Source organism: Phaseolus vulgaris, chromosome 10 (genome assembly GCF_000499845.2).
Source record: "Phaseolus vulgaris cultivar G19833 chromosome 10, P. vulgaris v2.0, whole genome shotgun sequence".
NCBI classification, from domain to species: domain Eukaryota; kingdom Viridiplantae; phylum Streptophyta; class Magnoliopsida; order Fabales; family Fabaceae; genus Phaseolus; species Phaseolus vulgaris.
In genome coordinates, this window is record NC_023750.2 from 14,396,236 (window position 1) to 14,412,101 (window position 15,866).

General features: G+C 36.3%; 4 protein-coding genes across 4 annotated transcripts; 1 reads left to right on the top strand and 3 right to left on the bottom strand.

Moving 5' to 3' along the window:
- Positions 1-1,991: 1,991 nt before the first annotated feature.
- LOC137819379 (uncharacterized) lies at positions 1,992-2,938 on the top strand. The gene is made up of 2 exons (XM_068623209.1): positions 1,992-2,677; positions 2,751-2,938. The coding sequence occupies exons 1-2, from the start codon at positions 2,129-2,131 to the stop codon at positions 2,922-2,924; spliced, it is 723 nt and encodes a 240-aa protein (XP_068479310.1). The 5' UTR covers positions 1,992-2,128; the 3' UTR covers positions 2,925-2,938.
- Positions 2,939-3,156: 218 nt separating this feature from the next.
- Positions 3,157-4,242, bottom strand: LOC137815176 (uncharacterized). The gene is made up of 4 exons (XM_068618252.1): positions 4,108-4,242; positions 3,594-4,016; positions 3,442-3,513; positions 3,157-3,321 (listed from the first exon to the last, which is right to left on the bottom strand). The coding sequence occupies exons 1-4, from the start codon at positions 4,240-4,242 to the stop codon at positions 3,157-3,159; spliced, it is 795 nt and encodes a 264-aa protein (XP_068474353.1).
- Positions 4,243-4,253: 11 nt separating this feature from the next.
- LOC137815186 (protein FAR1-RELATED SEQUENCE 3-like) lies at positions 4,254-5,304 on the bottom strand. The gene is made up of 2 exons (XM_068618263.1): positions 4,640-5,304; positions 4,254-4,569 (listed from the first exon to the last, which is right to left on the bottom strand). The coding sequence occupies exons 1-2, from the start codon at positions 5,302-5,304 to the stop codon at positions 4,254-4,256; spliced, it is 981 nt and encodes a 326-aa protein (XP_068474364.1).
- A 2-nt stretch (positions 5,305-5,306) lies between these two features.
- LOC137815194 (uncharacterized) lies at positions 5,307-5,953 on the bottom strand. Its single transcript, XM_068618275.1, has 3 exons — positions 5,930-5,953; positions 5,595-5,820; positions 5,307-5,512 (listed from the first exon to the last, which is right to left on the bottom strand). Exons 1-3 carry the CDS (start codon positions 5,951-5,953, stop codon positions 5,307-5,309), a joined length of 456 nt encoding a protein of 151 aa, XP_068474376.1.
- Between the last annotated feature and the right edge of the window lie 9,913 nt (positions 5,954-15,866).

Consider the following 15,866-nt stretch of genomic DNA (forward strand, 5'->3'; position numbering starts at 1 on the left):
TAGTTCAGTGGTTGATCAAAATTCAATCATTGGAGAGCTAAATTACGACCTGCATTTTTTTTATTTTTGCGTCTAAAACTTCACTAAAAATCAACTGCGTGGTGGTCCATTCTGAGAAGGGGTTTTGTTTATTTTTTATTTTTGCTTTGTAGGGAGTGAACGAAATAAAAGAAAGAAAAACTAAATTCAATTCAATTAAATTTAAAAAACCTTTTGTAGGTAAAAAGTTGTATAATGTTTTTCAATAATTAACAATAATTTTCAACTATTAAACATAACAAAATCTAAAAACAATTCACAAAGCATGTTATACAAACAACATAACTATCTATTTTCAAACAAAGTGTGAAAAATAAATACATAAAATTGCGCATGTCTCCATAATATATTCTTTGGAGTGCTTCTTCCTGCACCTCCATCCCTTCTTCAGCCACCCTCATAGTAAACGTGATTTTACTATTATGCCCCTCAGTAAAATAATATTAAAAATGTAAAACTAAACCTAATTTTACCCACCCACTTTACTATCTCTTTGCTTCCTTTTACAGCAGCAGCAGAAGGTGCGGCGGCACCCACCCCTCCCATTCACCTTCTTTTTCTTCAAATGCCCAGCAGCCTCCATTCTCGCCCAGCTGCTCCATCTTCGTCACCATTCACTTCCATTGTAACTCCAAGCATTAAGCCTCTTCATCCAAGGTTAGTTCTGGATTTTTTTTAAAGGAATTGTTTTAAAGCATGCACTGTTTTGTTCCGCATCACAGAGATCTCTAAAATCCGGTAGTGTGTAGTTAGGTTCCGTATTCAATAATCCGGCAGTGTTTTTCAATAGTCCCAAATCGGTAGTCTTTTTTGAATAGTTCCGGATTACATAGGTTTCAGATTAAATAATCCGGTAGTCTTTTTGAATAGTTCCGGATTACATAGGTTTTCGGATTAAATAATCCGGTAGTGATTAATTAGTTATATAATCCGGTATGTGTTTTTTAATTGTTGGTTCCGGATTAGATAATCCGGTATGTGTTTTTTAATTGTTGGTTCCGGATTAGATAATCCGGTATGTGTTTTTTAATTGTTGGTTTCAGATTAGATAATCTGGTAGTATTAATTTTAGGCTAATCCGGTAATGACTTTTTTTGGAGTTTCACTTATGCAATCTTGTTTAGTTTATTTTGTTTCCAGTTGAAAAACTTTTTTTTAGATTATGTGCCATGGTTCACCTATGACAGATATGGCTAAAACAAGAGGTGGTGGATCTCAAGGTCATGATCGAACAAGACCAACGGCATCCGTCCGTAGAAGAGATCGAGGTGTTGTGGAGGAAAGAATTGGTGATGTTAATATTGATAATGACAATCAACAAGAATTACATGATGATAGGCAAATGGACCAGGGAGAAGGGTTTCTTGGAGGACCTTCTGATATGTCTTTGCTGGTAAATTTTGCTGACCATGTTGCTGTTAAGCTTTGGGATGGTGAGGTAAGAACAAAAAAACATTCAATTAAATTGTTTTTGTTAATTATTGTTTAAATTGATTTAATTATATTAAATATATACAAATTTTGTATTAGGATCGGGGAGAACTTAAATTGGTATCCCACGGTAGGAAATTATGTAAATTTGGGATGCCTCATGCTGAAATTGAAGTTCTTATACAAAATTCTGGATTATTTAGTCTGTGCAATATAAGTTATAAGGTGGGGGACAGGGGTTGATTTCAGCCTTTGTTGAAAGGTCGCATGCTGAGACAAACTCCTTCCACCTTCCCATAGGTGAGATGACCATCACACTGATGTGTCATCTCTTTTACACCTCCCCATTTTGGGTCAATTCCCTACGTATGTGCCCTTAGAGTACAACGGAGCTGCAACTATTTTAACTGAGTTATTAGGGGTGGAGGAGGCTCGTGGGAAGGCTGAGATGAGGCAATGTCGAGGCGTCCACGTACGATTGAAGGATGCCTCCTACTTTAACACAAAGCAGTTGGGCAGTTATGTGACACTTGTTCAGGTATGAAACCATACAAATAATTAGCAATCACATGTTACATTCCATAATTTTTTGTATTAAATATTTTATAATTAATATAATGGAATTACGCAGGCATGGATTTATGAGCACTTCTCGGGCATGGGAAGAAGGGATATTAATCCCTCATATGACGAGGTACATCCGCGGGCAGCACGATACATTGTTGCCCATCGGATTTGTGCGGTTGGTGATGTGCGGGTGCAGTTGGATGGGCTCACACACGATGACGTCATCTGGACTCCATATGAGTACCACAGATTGAGCAGGCCATTTGAGACCATTTATTTATTCTCGGGTCACCTACGATTGGGCAGCTTATCACAGAGACATATGCCCGAGCGTGTGTTGCGCCAATTTGGCTACGAGCAGAGCATTCCACCATCACCGATGCCGACTGAGAGTCCTGGTGCACATGTCATTGATCAAAGGTGGTTGCAATTTGATCACTACTTGGTGACAGGTTTGACAGCTGCTTCTAGTCCATCTGCATGTGTTCCTGAGTACATGTCTTGGTTCAGGATGGTGTCACACCCATACATTCGCAGAGGTGAGCTTGGAGATCGACCCAGTGTTGTACCACGTCGTCGCCTTCGTAGTCCAAATGCTGAGCAGGCAGGTCTCTCGTCTCAAGATGAGCGTGCACATTCGGTAAGTTTTTTTTTATTGTTATGTGATTAGACAATATATTTGAGAAGTTTAATTTATTTTGAAGTTGGTGCAGGGTATATTTAGGCGCATTGTTAGTATTCTCCAACGCATGATAGATTGTCGTCAGGTCACTGAAGGCACTGACGCATATGAGAGTACAGAGGCAACACTGCATTTAGCCCGAAGCGTGACAGATGATGGGGCGGTGTACACTAGACGATCACGTAATGTTCGTGGACGTCGTTGATATTTTGTTTTATGACATGATTGTAATAATAATAACTTTGTATGTGTACAATATGGTTGTAGTGTTTGCTATGTTGTAATAATAATAACTTTATGTTGTAGTGTTTGCTATTTTATTTTTATCTGACATAAACATGAATTCATTATGAATCGGAAATGAAGTAATAAATTATGAATCAAAAGTTAAGTAATAAATTATGAATAAGAACCCCACATTATAAATTATGTCTACATCAATCGTCTCCAAGGTTCACATATTTCGGACTAATACTAATTAATTGGGTAAAAGATTGCATCCTACCAACGTAATATGATGACCATAACCTTGCCTCTGGGTAACAATGTGTACACCATAAAATGTCAGCGGTAGGTATGGGACAATCATCAACCATTTTTACCTGCACAAAGTGTGAATCATATACATGACCAATACATAGTAATCGGTGTAGACCAACATCGGTAGGGGGTGCAGTACGTAATGGGAAAATAGTAATATTTTGTTTCAAAGACAAACAAACTAAGATAATATTGTATCTGCTTGCTATTAAGTATCCCATATCCGGTATTGTCATCCATTTGTCAACACTAGCCTGCAAAATACAATAATGAAAGTAGATAGCATACAAGTTCAATTAATCAATGCACATGACTCTTATGAATATACACTTACCACTGACAACTCATCCACTAGTAGGGATCTCTTGATATGTTCTACCTGTTGATGACCACCTAATAATGTTGCATATTCTTCACGCCACTGAGATATTTCTTTGAATAAATCCATTCTGGTAAGTGGCCATGACTCTTCACCCATCCCCAACAAGGAGGCAATAGCACGAAACCCACAATGTCCATCTGCTTTAACATCTATTACATCCAAAATATAAGGGTGACATTTCGGATGAAATTGATTAAGCATGGGAATTGCATTGGTGTTGGCCGTCACCTTAACCTTTCCCTTAGGAGTCTTCAAAGATGATGAGCTATCATTTACAATATGGATGCGATCTACATGCTCAAAATATGAAGGGATGCGTTTTGTAGACCTCTGAAATTTATTTGTTTGACTCTTTTGGGGATCCTTTTGTCTTGACTACATTAAGTGGTGCACATAATGTTGTCATGTCTGGGTAGGCAATTTCACGCAACTTGTTTTTAATTGTCACTTTGCCACACATGTCAACCTGTTGGAACCGGGATAGAATGGCATCCCATTCTTGTTGAATTGACAACTCAGATGATGAATCACATTCAGATAAATCTGAAAAGCTTAGTCTCGTCCACATAACATGAACTTCACTAAGAGGAATGACACCCATAGCATATCTGGCTAATTGACAAGCACATGGTAATCCGTGAGTCCGTCTAAGTACACATCCACAACATTCACTATCAAACCCCACATCATTGACCGATCAAACTCTTCAGCAATGAGAATCAAAGCATGTTTAGATACAAAGCCAACCAACATCTTGTACAACTGCACATTGAATGTGTGTCCTATCACATGTAGACTCATTTCAAAGGATGCCTTGATTTCATTATGTTGAAGTATAATAACATGCTTGATAGCATCCCAACATGAGCACAAGTCTCCCATGCTATTTTGTAATATTCGTTTCAAAGACCAATGAGCTGATTCAACCCTGTATAAGTATAAAACATAAAACAATTAGACGTTATAATGAATTAAACAAAGTAAAGGCATTGATATACCTGTTTGATGTTGTATTTCCCAAATGCATTAATGAATTTGTCCAACACTTTACAAATTTTTCTTTGTGCGGAATAATCCATGTGTTCTTCACATATTCAATAAGTAATGGCCACGGTGAACAAATAGTTTCAAAACTTTTAACAAACTCATCAAATTGAGCAATATCTGTACAATCAATGATAGTCCTCCATGAATCCATCACAACTTCCCAAGCCTCGACAGAATCAACCAACATTTTACACTTTGCTTTAACATTCTTATTGATATGAAACCGACAAAGAAGGTTTCTTGCTTTAGGAAACACAATATTGATAGCATTCATCAAAGCAAGATCTCTATCACAAACAATGACTTCAGGCCCCACATGCGATGTCAAAAGTGACCCTCTAAATTTTTGTAGTGCCCATATGAAGTTCTTTTCCTTCTCGCTAGATAAGAATGCAAAACCAGCAGAAAAGGACAAACCTGTACAAGTCACACCAACAATCTCAAGCAAAGGCAGTCGATACTTGTTTGTTTTGTAAGTCGTATCCATCAAGAATACAATGTTAAATGCATTCAAAAGTTTCACAGCATCAGGATGAGTCCAAAAAATATCACTAACAATATTGGAAGACTCATGACACGTACTCCAGTGAAGATAGTTGTCACGGTCTAACAACATCATTAATTGTTGTAATTCAGTTCGTGGTCCTCTAACTGATCTCTTGTATGAGTATCTTGCATGTATACTTGCTTTATTGTTGTCATATTATCCTCATTATTCTCCTTCAAAGTACGTAGTATGCTACTCGGTTTAACCATACTTTTAGTCATATCAACAAGCATGGAATGTTCATTCGCTTTTAATCTGCCCGCATATGGATGACCAACTAATGTATCATACAAATCATGATTATGAGTACCACACATTACCTTAAGTACCCAACCTTTGACCCTTTCCAATAGGTTTACCTCGCAATTTAAAGGGACATTGACATTTTCGAGTACCAGTTACAGTAACCTCCAAACCATCCTTATACTTTCTGTAACTACCCCCCCTTTCACAACCTAACAAGACATATGTTTTTCTCCCTTGCTTCCCATTTGCTATGTCAGACCTAATAATGACAATAACAAAACCAAGTCTATAAGCAACCCTACGGACCCATTCAAGTAAGTCTTCTCGCGAAGGAAAAACCTACACAAAGTTATTCCAACAATATTACAAAAACACTTCTTCAAATTATAAAGCAATAAACATAAATAGAATGAAATTTTATTCACCTCATCTGTTGTAAAATGAGTACCATAATCCTCTTCAACTTATTCATGTTGATGCACAAAATTCCTTAATTCTTCCATATATATCATTTCTACTTCATCCGATCTTTTTGTAATCAATCCAACCTCCATGTCCATACTTACACCTTCATTCATAAAACATAAATTTCTATTTTATTCTAATTTTCATAAATTCAAACAAGTATGCAAAATAAAAACAACATTCAATTACCCTTCCGGATAGTGTAATCCATAAGTAAAATAGTACCTTCCAGATTAGATAATCCGTAATGCATTTCACAACTTCAAAGTGACTTCCGGATTGTTTAATCCATAAGTCAAATTAAAACAGCAAATTGCATTCCGGATTACATAATCCGTAAGTCATATTTAAAGTTCTAAAATGACTTCCGGATTACGTAATCCATAGTTCATTTTAATGTACCGGATTACACAATCCGGAAAAGTGAATATCTTTGTTCCGGATTCGGTTTACCCCAGCTTTAACTAATCCGGAACACTTTAATGTTGTCTTACGGACTGTGAAAACATTTCGGATTATAGGGGTGGATTCATTGCACGGATTATACAATCTGGTGATCTAGCGGATTAACCCAATCCGAAGAAATGTGTTTAAAGCACGAAGACTTACCTACGAACGGACGAGCGCGAAGACCACCCACCACAGCAACAGCACCACCTCCACGGTTACCACCACAAGCACCACCACTATCACCACCGGCAAGCACCAAGCACCAAACACCAAGACCAAACACCTTCGTTCTTCGTTTTCACTATGAGTAGAAAGTAAAACAAATTTTCTAATTTTATCTTTTTTTACTGAAGGGCAAATTTGGAATTTTAAAAGTATATGGGGGTGGCTGAAGAAGGGATGGAGGTGCAGGAAGAAGCACTCTATTCTTTGTTGGGCCACACTAGTCAATATTGTGCACCACTACATCAATCCCCATATTGATTTTTTGTGACCCCACTCACCACAATAATGTTCATATCCATAATTTTTTTTCTCATTGTGTTTGGTCACATCACTCCTCCATAGTTTTTTTTCCTCATGCCACACAACACAATAATGTGCATTGTCATATCACTCCTTCATAATTATTTTTCCTCACACCACTCAACATAATAATGTGCATCATCACGTCACTCCTCCATAAATTTTTTTCTCACGCTACACCCCTCAAAAATATATTCCACATGTCAGGATTCCCAACAGAACCAATGTACTAACATTATTGCATGCATGATAACACTTGTAATAAATTTTTTTACCTAATACACATGTCATAAATAACCATGTTTATTTGTATCTCAATCATTCTCTTGCTATAAATTCAAGCTTCCAGCTCCACACCACTTTCAATTAGCACATATATACAAATTTTTCCTTATTTCCAAAACTTTTGCTTTCATCTTCAAATGAGCTATCTTTGCATAATAGACACTGAGAATTTTTACAATTCTGATCTTCTTGTTGTCTTTGCAAATGGTTGAATAACAAAATATGATAAATGTGTCCACTTTGAATGCTCATCTCCTAATTTTTTTTACATCCTTCAGAACTGTACATTCTCCCAATTAAAGGAGAAAATTTGTGGTGCTTTGGGCAGACAACATTGACGAAGTTGTACTAGTGCCAACCTCAACTAACCACACAAGCGCAAATTAGGTAAGATGTTGTTCGAATAATAATTGATGAAAATGTTTTTTAATTCTTAACTTGGAAGTCTAAATTTCCATTCCTACAATGTTTGAATTATATGTCAAGTTAACAAGATTTATAGAGAAAATTTTTGCATATTCTAAACGCAACCACTACATCCAACTCTTCTACAAATTAATACCCAATTAATTCAAGGCAATAATCTACTTTGAAGGACTGTCCAACAGGCCACCATAATACACATGTGTTAATCCTAAAAGAATGTCAATCCCACATAAGTGCTCTTTTAATAAATTATTTCACAACATATTGGAAATACTCTAATATAGAGACCGAAAACAAGTTATAATACCAATGTCTAGCTAGAGTTGTCGATCAAAAACTTGTACATGACATAGTGTAAATACAAAATGTTGTTGACATCCAACAAATGATTAATTGTTGGAAAAATACTCAACTTTTAGTGTGTAACGTGAAGATTCAACTATAAATATTGATTTGTTTGTCCAAACAAAAAATTTACATAGTTAAACATATCAAGAATTGACTCAAGACACAGAGAATAATATTTGCATCAACCATCTCGACAAACAAGATTCACACTTTTCTAATTCAGTAGTGTTTTCTCTGTTGTTATATTTATGTTATATAAATTTCAAGTATTACTTTTCATCCACCTCAAGAATTTATCATTTGTTTTTCTCATTATAATTAATCAATACAAAATATCTATAAAATATTTCATTTCATTATCCTTTTATAATCCTTTCAAAATTTCAATTCAATCATTTTTATATTTTTTCATCATTTTAATGTTAAACCAACTAATAAATAACAACTTTATTTTCATATAAATTTAAAAAAAACAAATGATTTTTCCCCTTAGATAATTTTTTGTTTACATCCCTCTCTCGTAAAAATTAAAAATTGTTGGTTATTAATTCAAATTTTATTATTATTAATTATGATTTTATTACCTTTAAACTATTTTACCGTTATATTGCATTAATGGTTAGTTTACAGGCCTGTTAGTATTCCTATTTTATAGAGCTTTCAGTAATTGTAATTTTATTATATATATGATTGAGTAAATCAAAATGAATAAGATCAGTTTTGCAATTTTGTGCAATTACGTTCAATCAGTTGCTACAACCTTTTGTCTTCTCTTATTTCCTTCAATTAGTTCCTACAACTGGTATCAGAGTCAGTCTGTTATCATGAATTCTACTCAATTATCAGTCTTTATCCTTGATGGAAAAAATTACAATCAGTGGTGTGTGCAAATGAGAGTTTTGTTTGATTATCATGAGTTATGGGATGTCGTTGAGAGTGGAGTGTCTACATTAGCTGCTAATGCAACTTAGGCGCAACGAGTAACACATCATGATCAGAAGAAGAAGGACAATAAGGCTTTGTATCTCATCCATCAAGGGATGAATGACTAGACATTTGAGCAGATAGAAGGAGCAACAACTGCCAGTGAGGCTTGGACAATTTTGTCAACCAATTATAAAGGTGATGATAAGATCAAAAGGGTGCGTCTTCAAACCCTAAGACGCCAATATGAACTGCTGCAGATGGAAACCACAGAGACTATTGATGTCTATATAAATAAAGTTCTTGCCTTGACAAATCAGATGAAGACCAATGGTGAAACGCATTCGGAGCAGACAAAGGTGGAAAATATTTTGAGATCTTTAACTCCCAGATTTGAACATGTTGTTGCCGCAATTGAAGAGGCCAATGACATTTCAAAAATGACAGTAAGGTTATTGTCTGGTTCTCTACGAGCGCATGAGCAGTGGATGAATGACAATAAGATTGAAAAAACAATTGAACAGGCTTTAAAAGCACAAGCCTCAATTGGTAACTCCTATCATAAATATGGTAGCTATTTCAGCAAAGGTCGTGGTGGCCAGAATCATAGAGGCGCTTGGCGCGGGGAACGTGGTCGCGGAGGACGAGGAGACATTTATAATAAATCAAACGTTGAGTGTTATAATTGCCATAAACGTGGCCATTATGCAAATGAGTGCAGATCAAAAGGTGATAATCATGCTTCCAATTGTGCTCAAGAAGATAGTAATCACGAACAAGATGAAGAGGATCATGAAGTATTAATGACAACCACATCAAATGAAACTCCAAACAACCAGACTTGGTATTTAGATATAGGTTGCACGAATCATATGTGTGGTCAGAAGGAGGTGTTTGCAAATTTGGATGACTCATTTCGCACAAAAGTGAAATTCGGTGATGGTAGGTTCGTTCCGGTGATTGGAAAAGGGCGAATTCTTATTACATTGAAGAATGGTGATCACAGGTACATCTATGATGTTTTCTATGTACCTGACATGAAAAGTAATCTGTTGAGTGTGGGACAACTGGCCGAAAAGGGTTACGTGATGCAAATAGTTGAAAATAAATTCTCAATTTTTGATAAAAAAAGGTAATTTGATTCTTAAAACCTTTTTATCAAAAAACTCCATGTTTCCAGTAGATATTCATATGGGTGATTTCAAATGCTTGAATGCAATAGTGAATAATGAATCGTGGTTATGGCATTTACGCTTTGGGCACTTAAATTTTCAGAGTTTGGAAAATCTTTCCAAAAGAAAATTTAGTGAATGGTTTACCCCATATTCATCACCCTGATCAATTGTGCGAGGCTTGCATTTTTTGAAAGAATCACAGGATACCATTTGTTAAGGAGCCTTGGCGTGCAAAATTTCCTTTGGAGCTTGTTCATACAGATGTTTGTGGCCCGATGAACATATCATCAGTTCAAGGAAAACCTGGATTTATGTATTGAAAAGCAAGGATGAGGTATTCCACTGCTTTAAAATATTTAAAGCATTTGTTGAAAGAAAGAGTGGCAGGCAAATTAAGATGGTGCATAGTGATGGAGGAGGTGAGTACAAGTCTAATGAATTCAAGAGGCACTGTGAAGAACTTGGGTTGCAACATAACATAACTTGCCCCTACACACCTCAACACAACGGAGTTGCTGAGAGAAAAAATAGAACAATCATGGACATTGATGGAGGAGGGCCAAGCACAACCTCTCATGAGCGTCTAGACCCAAGCCAAGCGTCTAATGATCAAGCTAGGAGTGTCTAAGACAAGCTAGGAGCATCTAGGACAAGCTAGGAGCATCTAGGACAAGAAGACTTGGATCAAAGCTATGAATGGGAGAGTGGCATACTAGCACATATTCCGTGAAGGCCCATCAAGTGTAGTTTAGCTTTAATTGGGGTGTAAATAGCATAGCCATGTGGACAAATGTTTATTTTTCTGCACATTAGAATTAAGGAGGAGTTAACCTTAATTAGCTAAAGGTTTCTAGAAGCTTTCACTAATCAAGGGACGGTTTTGTGAAGCCACGTGCACCCATGTGCTCCATGTGCCCATGTGCCTCACATTTCCATTTCATGTGGCTTACATTTCATCTTCTCTTAGCTTAACATTTACGGCCTCCTTAGCCTATAAAAGGAGAAGCCTTTCACTTGTATTTGCAAGATTAAATTGAGTACTGTTATGCTGCCCATTTTGTGCCATACTTGCTCCTTACCTAGTTTCTAGGTTTTAATCTTCCTTCACCATCTATCAAAGGGCTGGTCGAACCTCCCTTCTTCCATACTCTTCATGCACCTTCAAGGTCACCACAACTCCTAGGAGGACCTTGCCCATTACATACATAAGCTTCTGCACCATTTTAACCATACATCCAAGAAGAGCTCCTTGAGAATGCCATCATTTGGTATCATGAGCATAGGTTCTTCAAAGATGAGTAGTTCTTGGTCATTTTCATTTTGAGTTCTTCTTTAATCCGTGTTGTTCTTTACATTCAATATTGTCTTGCTGTTTTTTAATTTTTGCTTTGAATTGGTGTGCTGTTTGGAAATTCCAATCGGTGCATCTTGTTCAATTGATCTTGAGCAATCCTTGTGCAATTTTTGGTAGGATTCCATACACTTTGTGTTGCTGTTTTTTATTTTAGGTATTTGAGTCCTTATTGCAATTTTATTTTGTTTCATTTTATGCTCTTTGAGTCTTTTAATTTCTGAATCTATATGTGTTTTGTCTAGTCATGTTTTTCCAAAATGTCATCAAATCATAGTAGTACTTTGTTTGGCTTATTTGTTTCTTGATTTTGGTCTAAATGTTTGTTTTGAATCTACTGTGTTTTTGATCCTTTGGTGCCTTTTATTTTTAGCTTGAGTTCATATTTGTGTTTAGATCTACACAAATTCCTTTTCACCAATTCCATTGTGTTTTTCTTTTGGTATCTTGCTGTTTTTTTTCCAGATTTTACAGAATCCCCTGTTTTGCATAACTCTGTGCTGGCTGTTTTGCTTAAGAAAATTATTTTACCACATAGGAAATTTCTGATCCTCTGGATTATGCAAGATTGAGGTGTTACAGAAAAGACAAAAAAAAAGAATCAGTTCAAAAGAGTCAATAGAAAAAAAAATGATAAATATTATAAAAACAGTGTGCAAATCTGGCGCTACAGTTGGCGTAACTGAACACTGATTTTAGAAAATTTATTAAAAAAAATGGTTCATGCGTTTAGAGTGAAACCAATGCCAGAATTTAGTTAAGATCTTGAATTATTGGCATATAAATTTTCAGAAGTAAATCTTAAAAGGACAGCTCAGCATAAATCAGGGAAAATCACGCTCTCTGGCCCACAACAATTTTTCAGTGGTGCTGTTTTTTATTTTGAAATCAATTCTAGTGCTATTCTTAGGATCCATTTTGTGTGCCTACCTTTCTTTGAGTACCTTTATTTGCTTGTCTAATATTTCTTTGGAACTCTTTCTAGTTGTCACATTTTAATTCCATTTGTGTGGTACTATTTTTCCAATTAATTTGTTTCTTGCTTTAATTCTTTGGCCTCTAAATTTGGTGGTGGATTGATTCACAATTGGTGCTTAATTGAGTGGAAATTTGACTTGAGTGAGGTCTAGTTTGCTTGATAGGTGCTGGATTGGAGAATTAATTCCCTAATTGTAAGAGGAGCAAAGGCAAGGGCAGAAAACAAATGCCTACCAAAAACACCACAAACATTGGAAGGCCCAACAAAGAAAAGACAACCAAGGAAGTGCCAATAGCAAAAAAAAAGATCAACAAAGGGAGTTTTCTTTATTCTTTGCAACTTAATTTTTGTTAATTACTTCTTTAATTACGTGATTAGACGGTGAGGGTGTCTTCAAGGGCTCCAAGTGTCAAAGAAGCCTCACCTAGGGCCGACTAGTGTAGAACTATCTAGTTTAGCAATTGTTAATTGTTTTAATTGCATCTCTTTGCTTTAGATAGTTACGTTTTTAATTGTCTTGTTTTGCTTAAAGCTTTGTTAATTGTTGCTTGGTTAATTAGCTAGTTTGCATTGCTTTCTTGCATTAAAATTTTGATTTCTCCAACTTAATTGTGTTTTAAGTGATTTACTAAGAGAAAACTTTATGTGAAGACGTTAAGGGATAGTCTTTGGCTAAGGCAAGGCTTGGTATTTAAGTAGTCCACTGTGACTCACCTCCCTTACCTGGAAGACTACCTTCTTTGACTTCCCTAAATTTTCTCAAGGTAAAATACTTCTACACACAAAGCTCTAGTCATGTCTTCTTCTTCTCATTCTGCAAAGTCTATTGAAAGTGAAGTAAAATCTTTGAAAACTCTTTTGAAAGAAGTTTCACAAGCTGTGCAAATGATTTCATTTAGACAATTGGAGAATGAGACTAAAATCAATGAATTGACTAAAGCCAAGGAAGAGAAGTCTCAAAAATAAAAAATAAAACTCATACTCATACATCCCATTCTAAAAGTAATGAGTCTCTAGGGGAGGGAAGTCTTAGAATCAATTACTATTACCAACCACCCCCTAGAAGAAATAGGCAAAGGGAGGAAGAGAGCCCAAGGGAAGTAAGGGTAGACCTACCCCATTTCTATGTTAAGGAAGATGTAGAGGTATACCTAGATTGGGAGATGAAAGTAGAGCAACTCTTTGCTTGCCATAGGGTGAGTGAAGAAAGGAAGGTACCCTTAGCAACCCTTAGTTTCCAAAGCAATGCCATGTATTGGTGGACCTCTCTAGAGAGAGACCGACGTCTTCATAGGGAACCTCCCATAGAATATTGGAATGACCTTAGGGGAGCCCTAAGACGTCGCCACATACCTTCCTACTACCATAGGGAGTTAATGGACAAGCTCCAAAGACTCCAACAAAAGAACATGAGTGTGGAAGAGTATAGACAGAAAATGGAGCTCTACATGATGAGAGCATCCATTAGAGAGGAAGAAATCACCACCATATCTAGGTTTCTAAGTGGGCTCAACCTTGAGATAAGGGATAGAGTAGAACTTCTACCCTACCAAGACTTGAATGACTTGGTTCAACTTTGCATTAAAGTTGAACAACAAAATTTGCGCAAAACTTCAAGTCAAAGGGTGGGTTCTTACTCCAACTTTTATCCCAAGAAAGACTTTAAAAGGGAAGGTAGCACATCTAGAGACGAACCCAAAGAAACTACCAAACCTTTAGTGAAAGATGCCTCCACCCCATCCATCCGTGTTAGGGACACCAAGTGTTTTAAGTGTTTTGGAAGAGGGCATGTGCAAGCGCAATGTCCAAACCAAAGGGCTTTGTTCTTAAAAGGAAAAGATGAGTACACTAGTGGTGAGGATGAACCTAGTACACAAGAAAAGGGGGAAGGAGAGAGGATAAATCCTTTGGAGGGGGACTTATTGATGATTCAAAGAATCCTCCACAATCAACCTAGTGCATCCATCGAGACACAACGAGAGAACATCTTTCATACTAGATGCAATGTTTTAGGAAATATATGCTCTCTTATTGTGGATGGTGGGTCATGCTGCAATTGCTGTAGCACTAGATTGATTGAGAAACTAAATCTACAGGTAGTTCCTCATCCAAAACCTTACAATTTACAATGGATCAATGAGAATGGGGAACTACGTGTAGACAAACAAGTGGAAATCAAGTTTTCTATAGGTAACTACAAAGACAAAGTTTTATGTGATGTAGTACCTATGGAAGCTTGCCACATCTTATTAGGGAGACCATGACAATTTGACAAGAAAACCTTGCATGATGGTCTCACTAACGAGATTTCTTTCATCCACAAGCACAAAAAGTTTGTACTTAGCCCTTTACCACATTCCCAAGTGGTAAAAGACCAAATACAAATGAAACATAAGAGGGATGAAGAGAAAATAGAAAAAGAGAAAACTTTTGGGAAACAAAAGGCATGGGAGAAGAGTGTTCCTTCCCACAAGGTCATTCAACAAGACAAACACATTGAAAATACCCTTGAAAACATGCTTCTTGTTGAACAATCTAGCCTTACCTATTGTAAAGGAACACTTGCAAGCATGAGCAAAAAAGAAGAGTCTTTAAAAGAAGCTTGCATAGATAAAGACGATTTCTCAAATGTGCTAGGATATCCCCAAGAGAATGTCAAGTTATCTATAAGCATCTACAAAAACAAATTTTTGTGTGAAGTAGTGCCTATAGCAACTTGTCATGTCTTATTGAGACAACCATTGCAAAGTGTACAAATTTTCATAAACAATGGTTGTACCAACGAGACTCTCTTTACACATGAGAGAAAAAGTCTACATGAAGGAGAACTCATGGGCCAAATTAGAGTTGATAAAACTCTAGAGCTTTTAAAAGAAAAACTTTTGTCACCCATGAGAAAAGAGGTTCAAAGACATTACTTTAGGTACAATTCTTGTTTTCAAACTACACCTAAGGCAAAGTCTCAAGAACTCTTTACTCCTTCACCTTTTGTAAATGATCCTTGGGAAGACACACAATTCATATTAGAGCTTCCTAGGACAACAAAAGGTTTTGATTCCTTCTTCATGGATGTGGATAAACTCTTCCTAAGAAAAGTGACAAGCCTCCATGATTTATTTTCAAAAATAGTGATGGATAGAGCTCCAAAATTTGAAAACATAGCTCTTCCTTTTATGCTTCACGAAATCATGAGGGACACCCACAATTCTTGGGATAAGAATCCTTTTCCTTTTGAGCATGCATACAATTGAGTAGTCCACAAGATTACTCATATTTCTCCATTTGAAGTTGTATGTGAACATAGTCCTCTTGCCCTTTTAAAGTTGTTACCATCTCCTAAAGGAATTATGCCTAAGGGAAAAGTAACTACTATTGGAAATTTTATAAAACATAAGAGGATTAGAGGACACATACAACCATCAAAAGGGAGATATTGTGAGAAGTTGCCAAAAACAAA

Coding starts and splice junctions, on each gene's coding strand:
- LOC137815186 (XM_068618263.1), bottom strand. CDS start 5,304: ATGTTGTTAGACCGTGACAACTATCTTCACTGGAGTACGTGTCATGAG. Junction 4,570..4,639: donor GGAAATACAACATCAAACAG/GTATATCAATGC, acceptor ATACTTATACAG/GGTTGAATCAGCTCATTGGT.
- LOC137815176 (XM_068618252.1), bottom strand. CDS start 4,242: ATGGGTGTCATTCCTCTTAGTGAAGTTCATGTTATGTGGACGAGACTA. Junction 3,514..3,593: donor TAGTGGATGAGTTGTCAGTG/GTAAGTGTATAT, acceptor TGTATTTTGCAG/GCTAGTGTTGACAAATGGAT. Junction 3,322..3,441: donor GCAGATACAATATTATCTTA/GTTTGTTTGTCT, acceptor CACTTTGTGCAG/GTAAAAATGGTTGATGATTG.
- LOC137815194 (XM_068618275.1), bottom strand. CDS start 5,953: ATGAATAAGTTGAAGAGGATTATG. Junction 5,821..5,929: donor ATAAGTTGAAGAGGATTATG/GTACTCATTTTA, acceptor AACTTTGTGTAG/GTTTTTCCTTCGCGAGAAGA. Junction 5,513..5,594: donor ATGTCCCTTTAAATTGCGAG/GTAAACCTATTG, acceptor ATGATACATTAG/TTGGTCATCCATATGCGGGC.
- LOC137819379 (XM_068623209.1), top strand. CDS start 2,129: ATGGGAAGAAGGGATATTAATCCCTCATATGACGAGGTACATCCGCGG. Junction 2,678..2,750: donor AAGATGAGCGTGCACATTCG/GTAAGTTTTTTT, acceptor AAGTTGGTGCAG/GGTATATTTAGGCGCATTGT.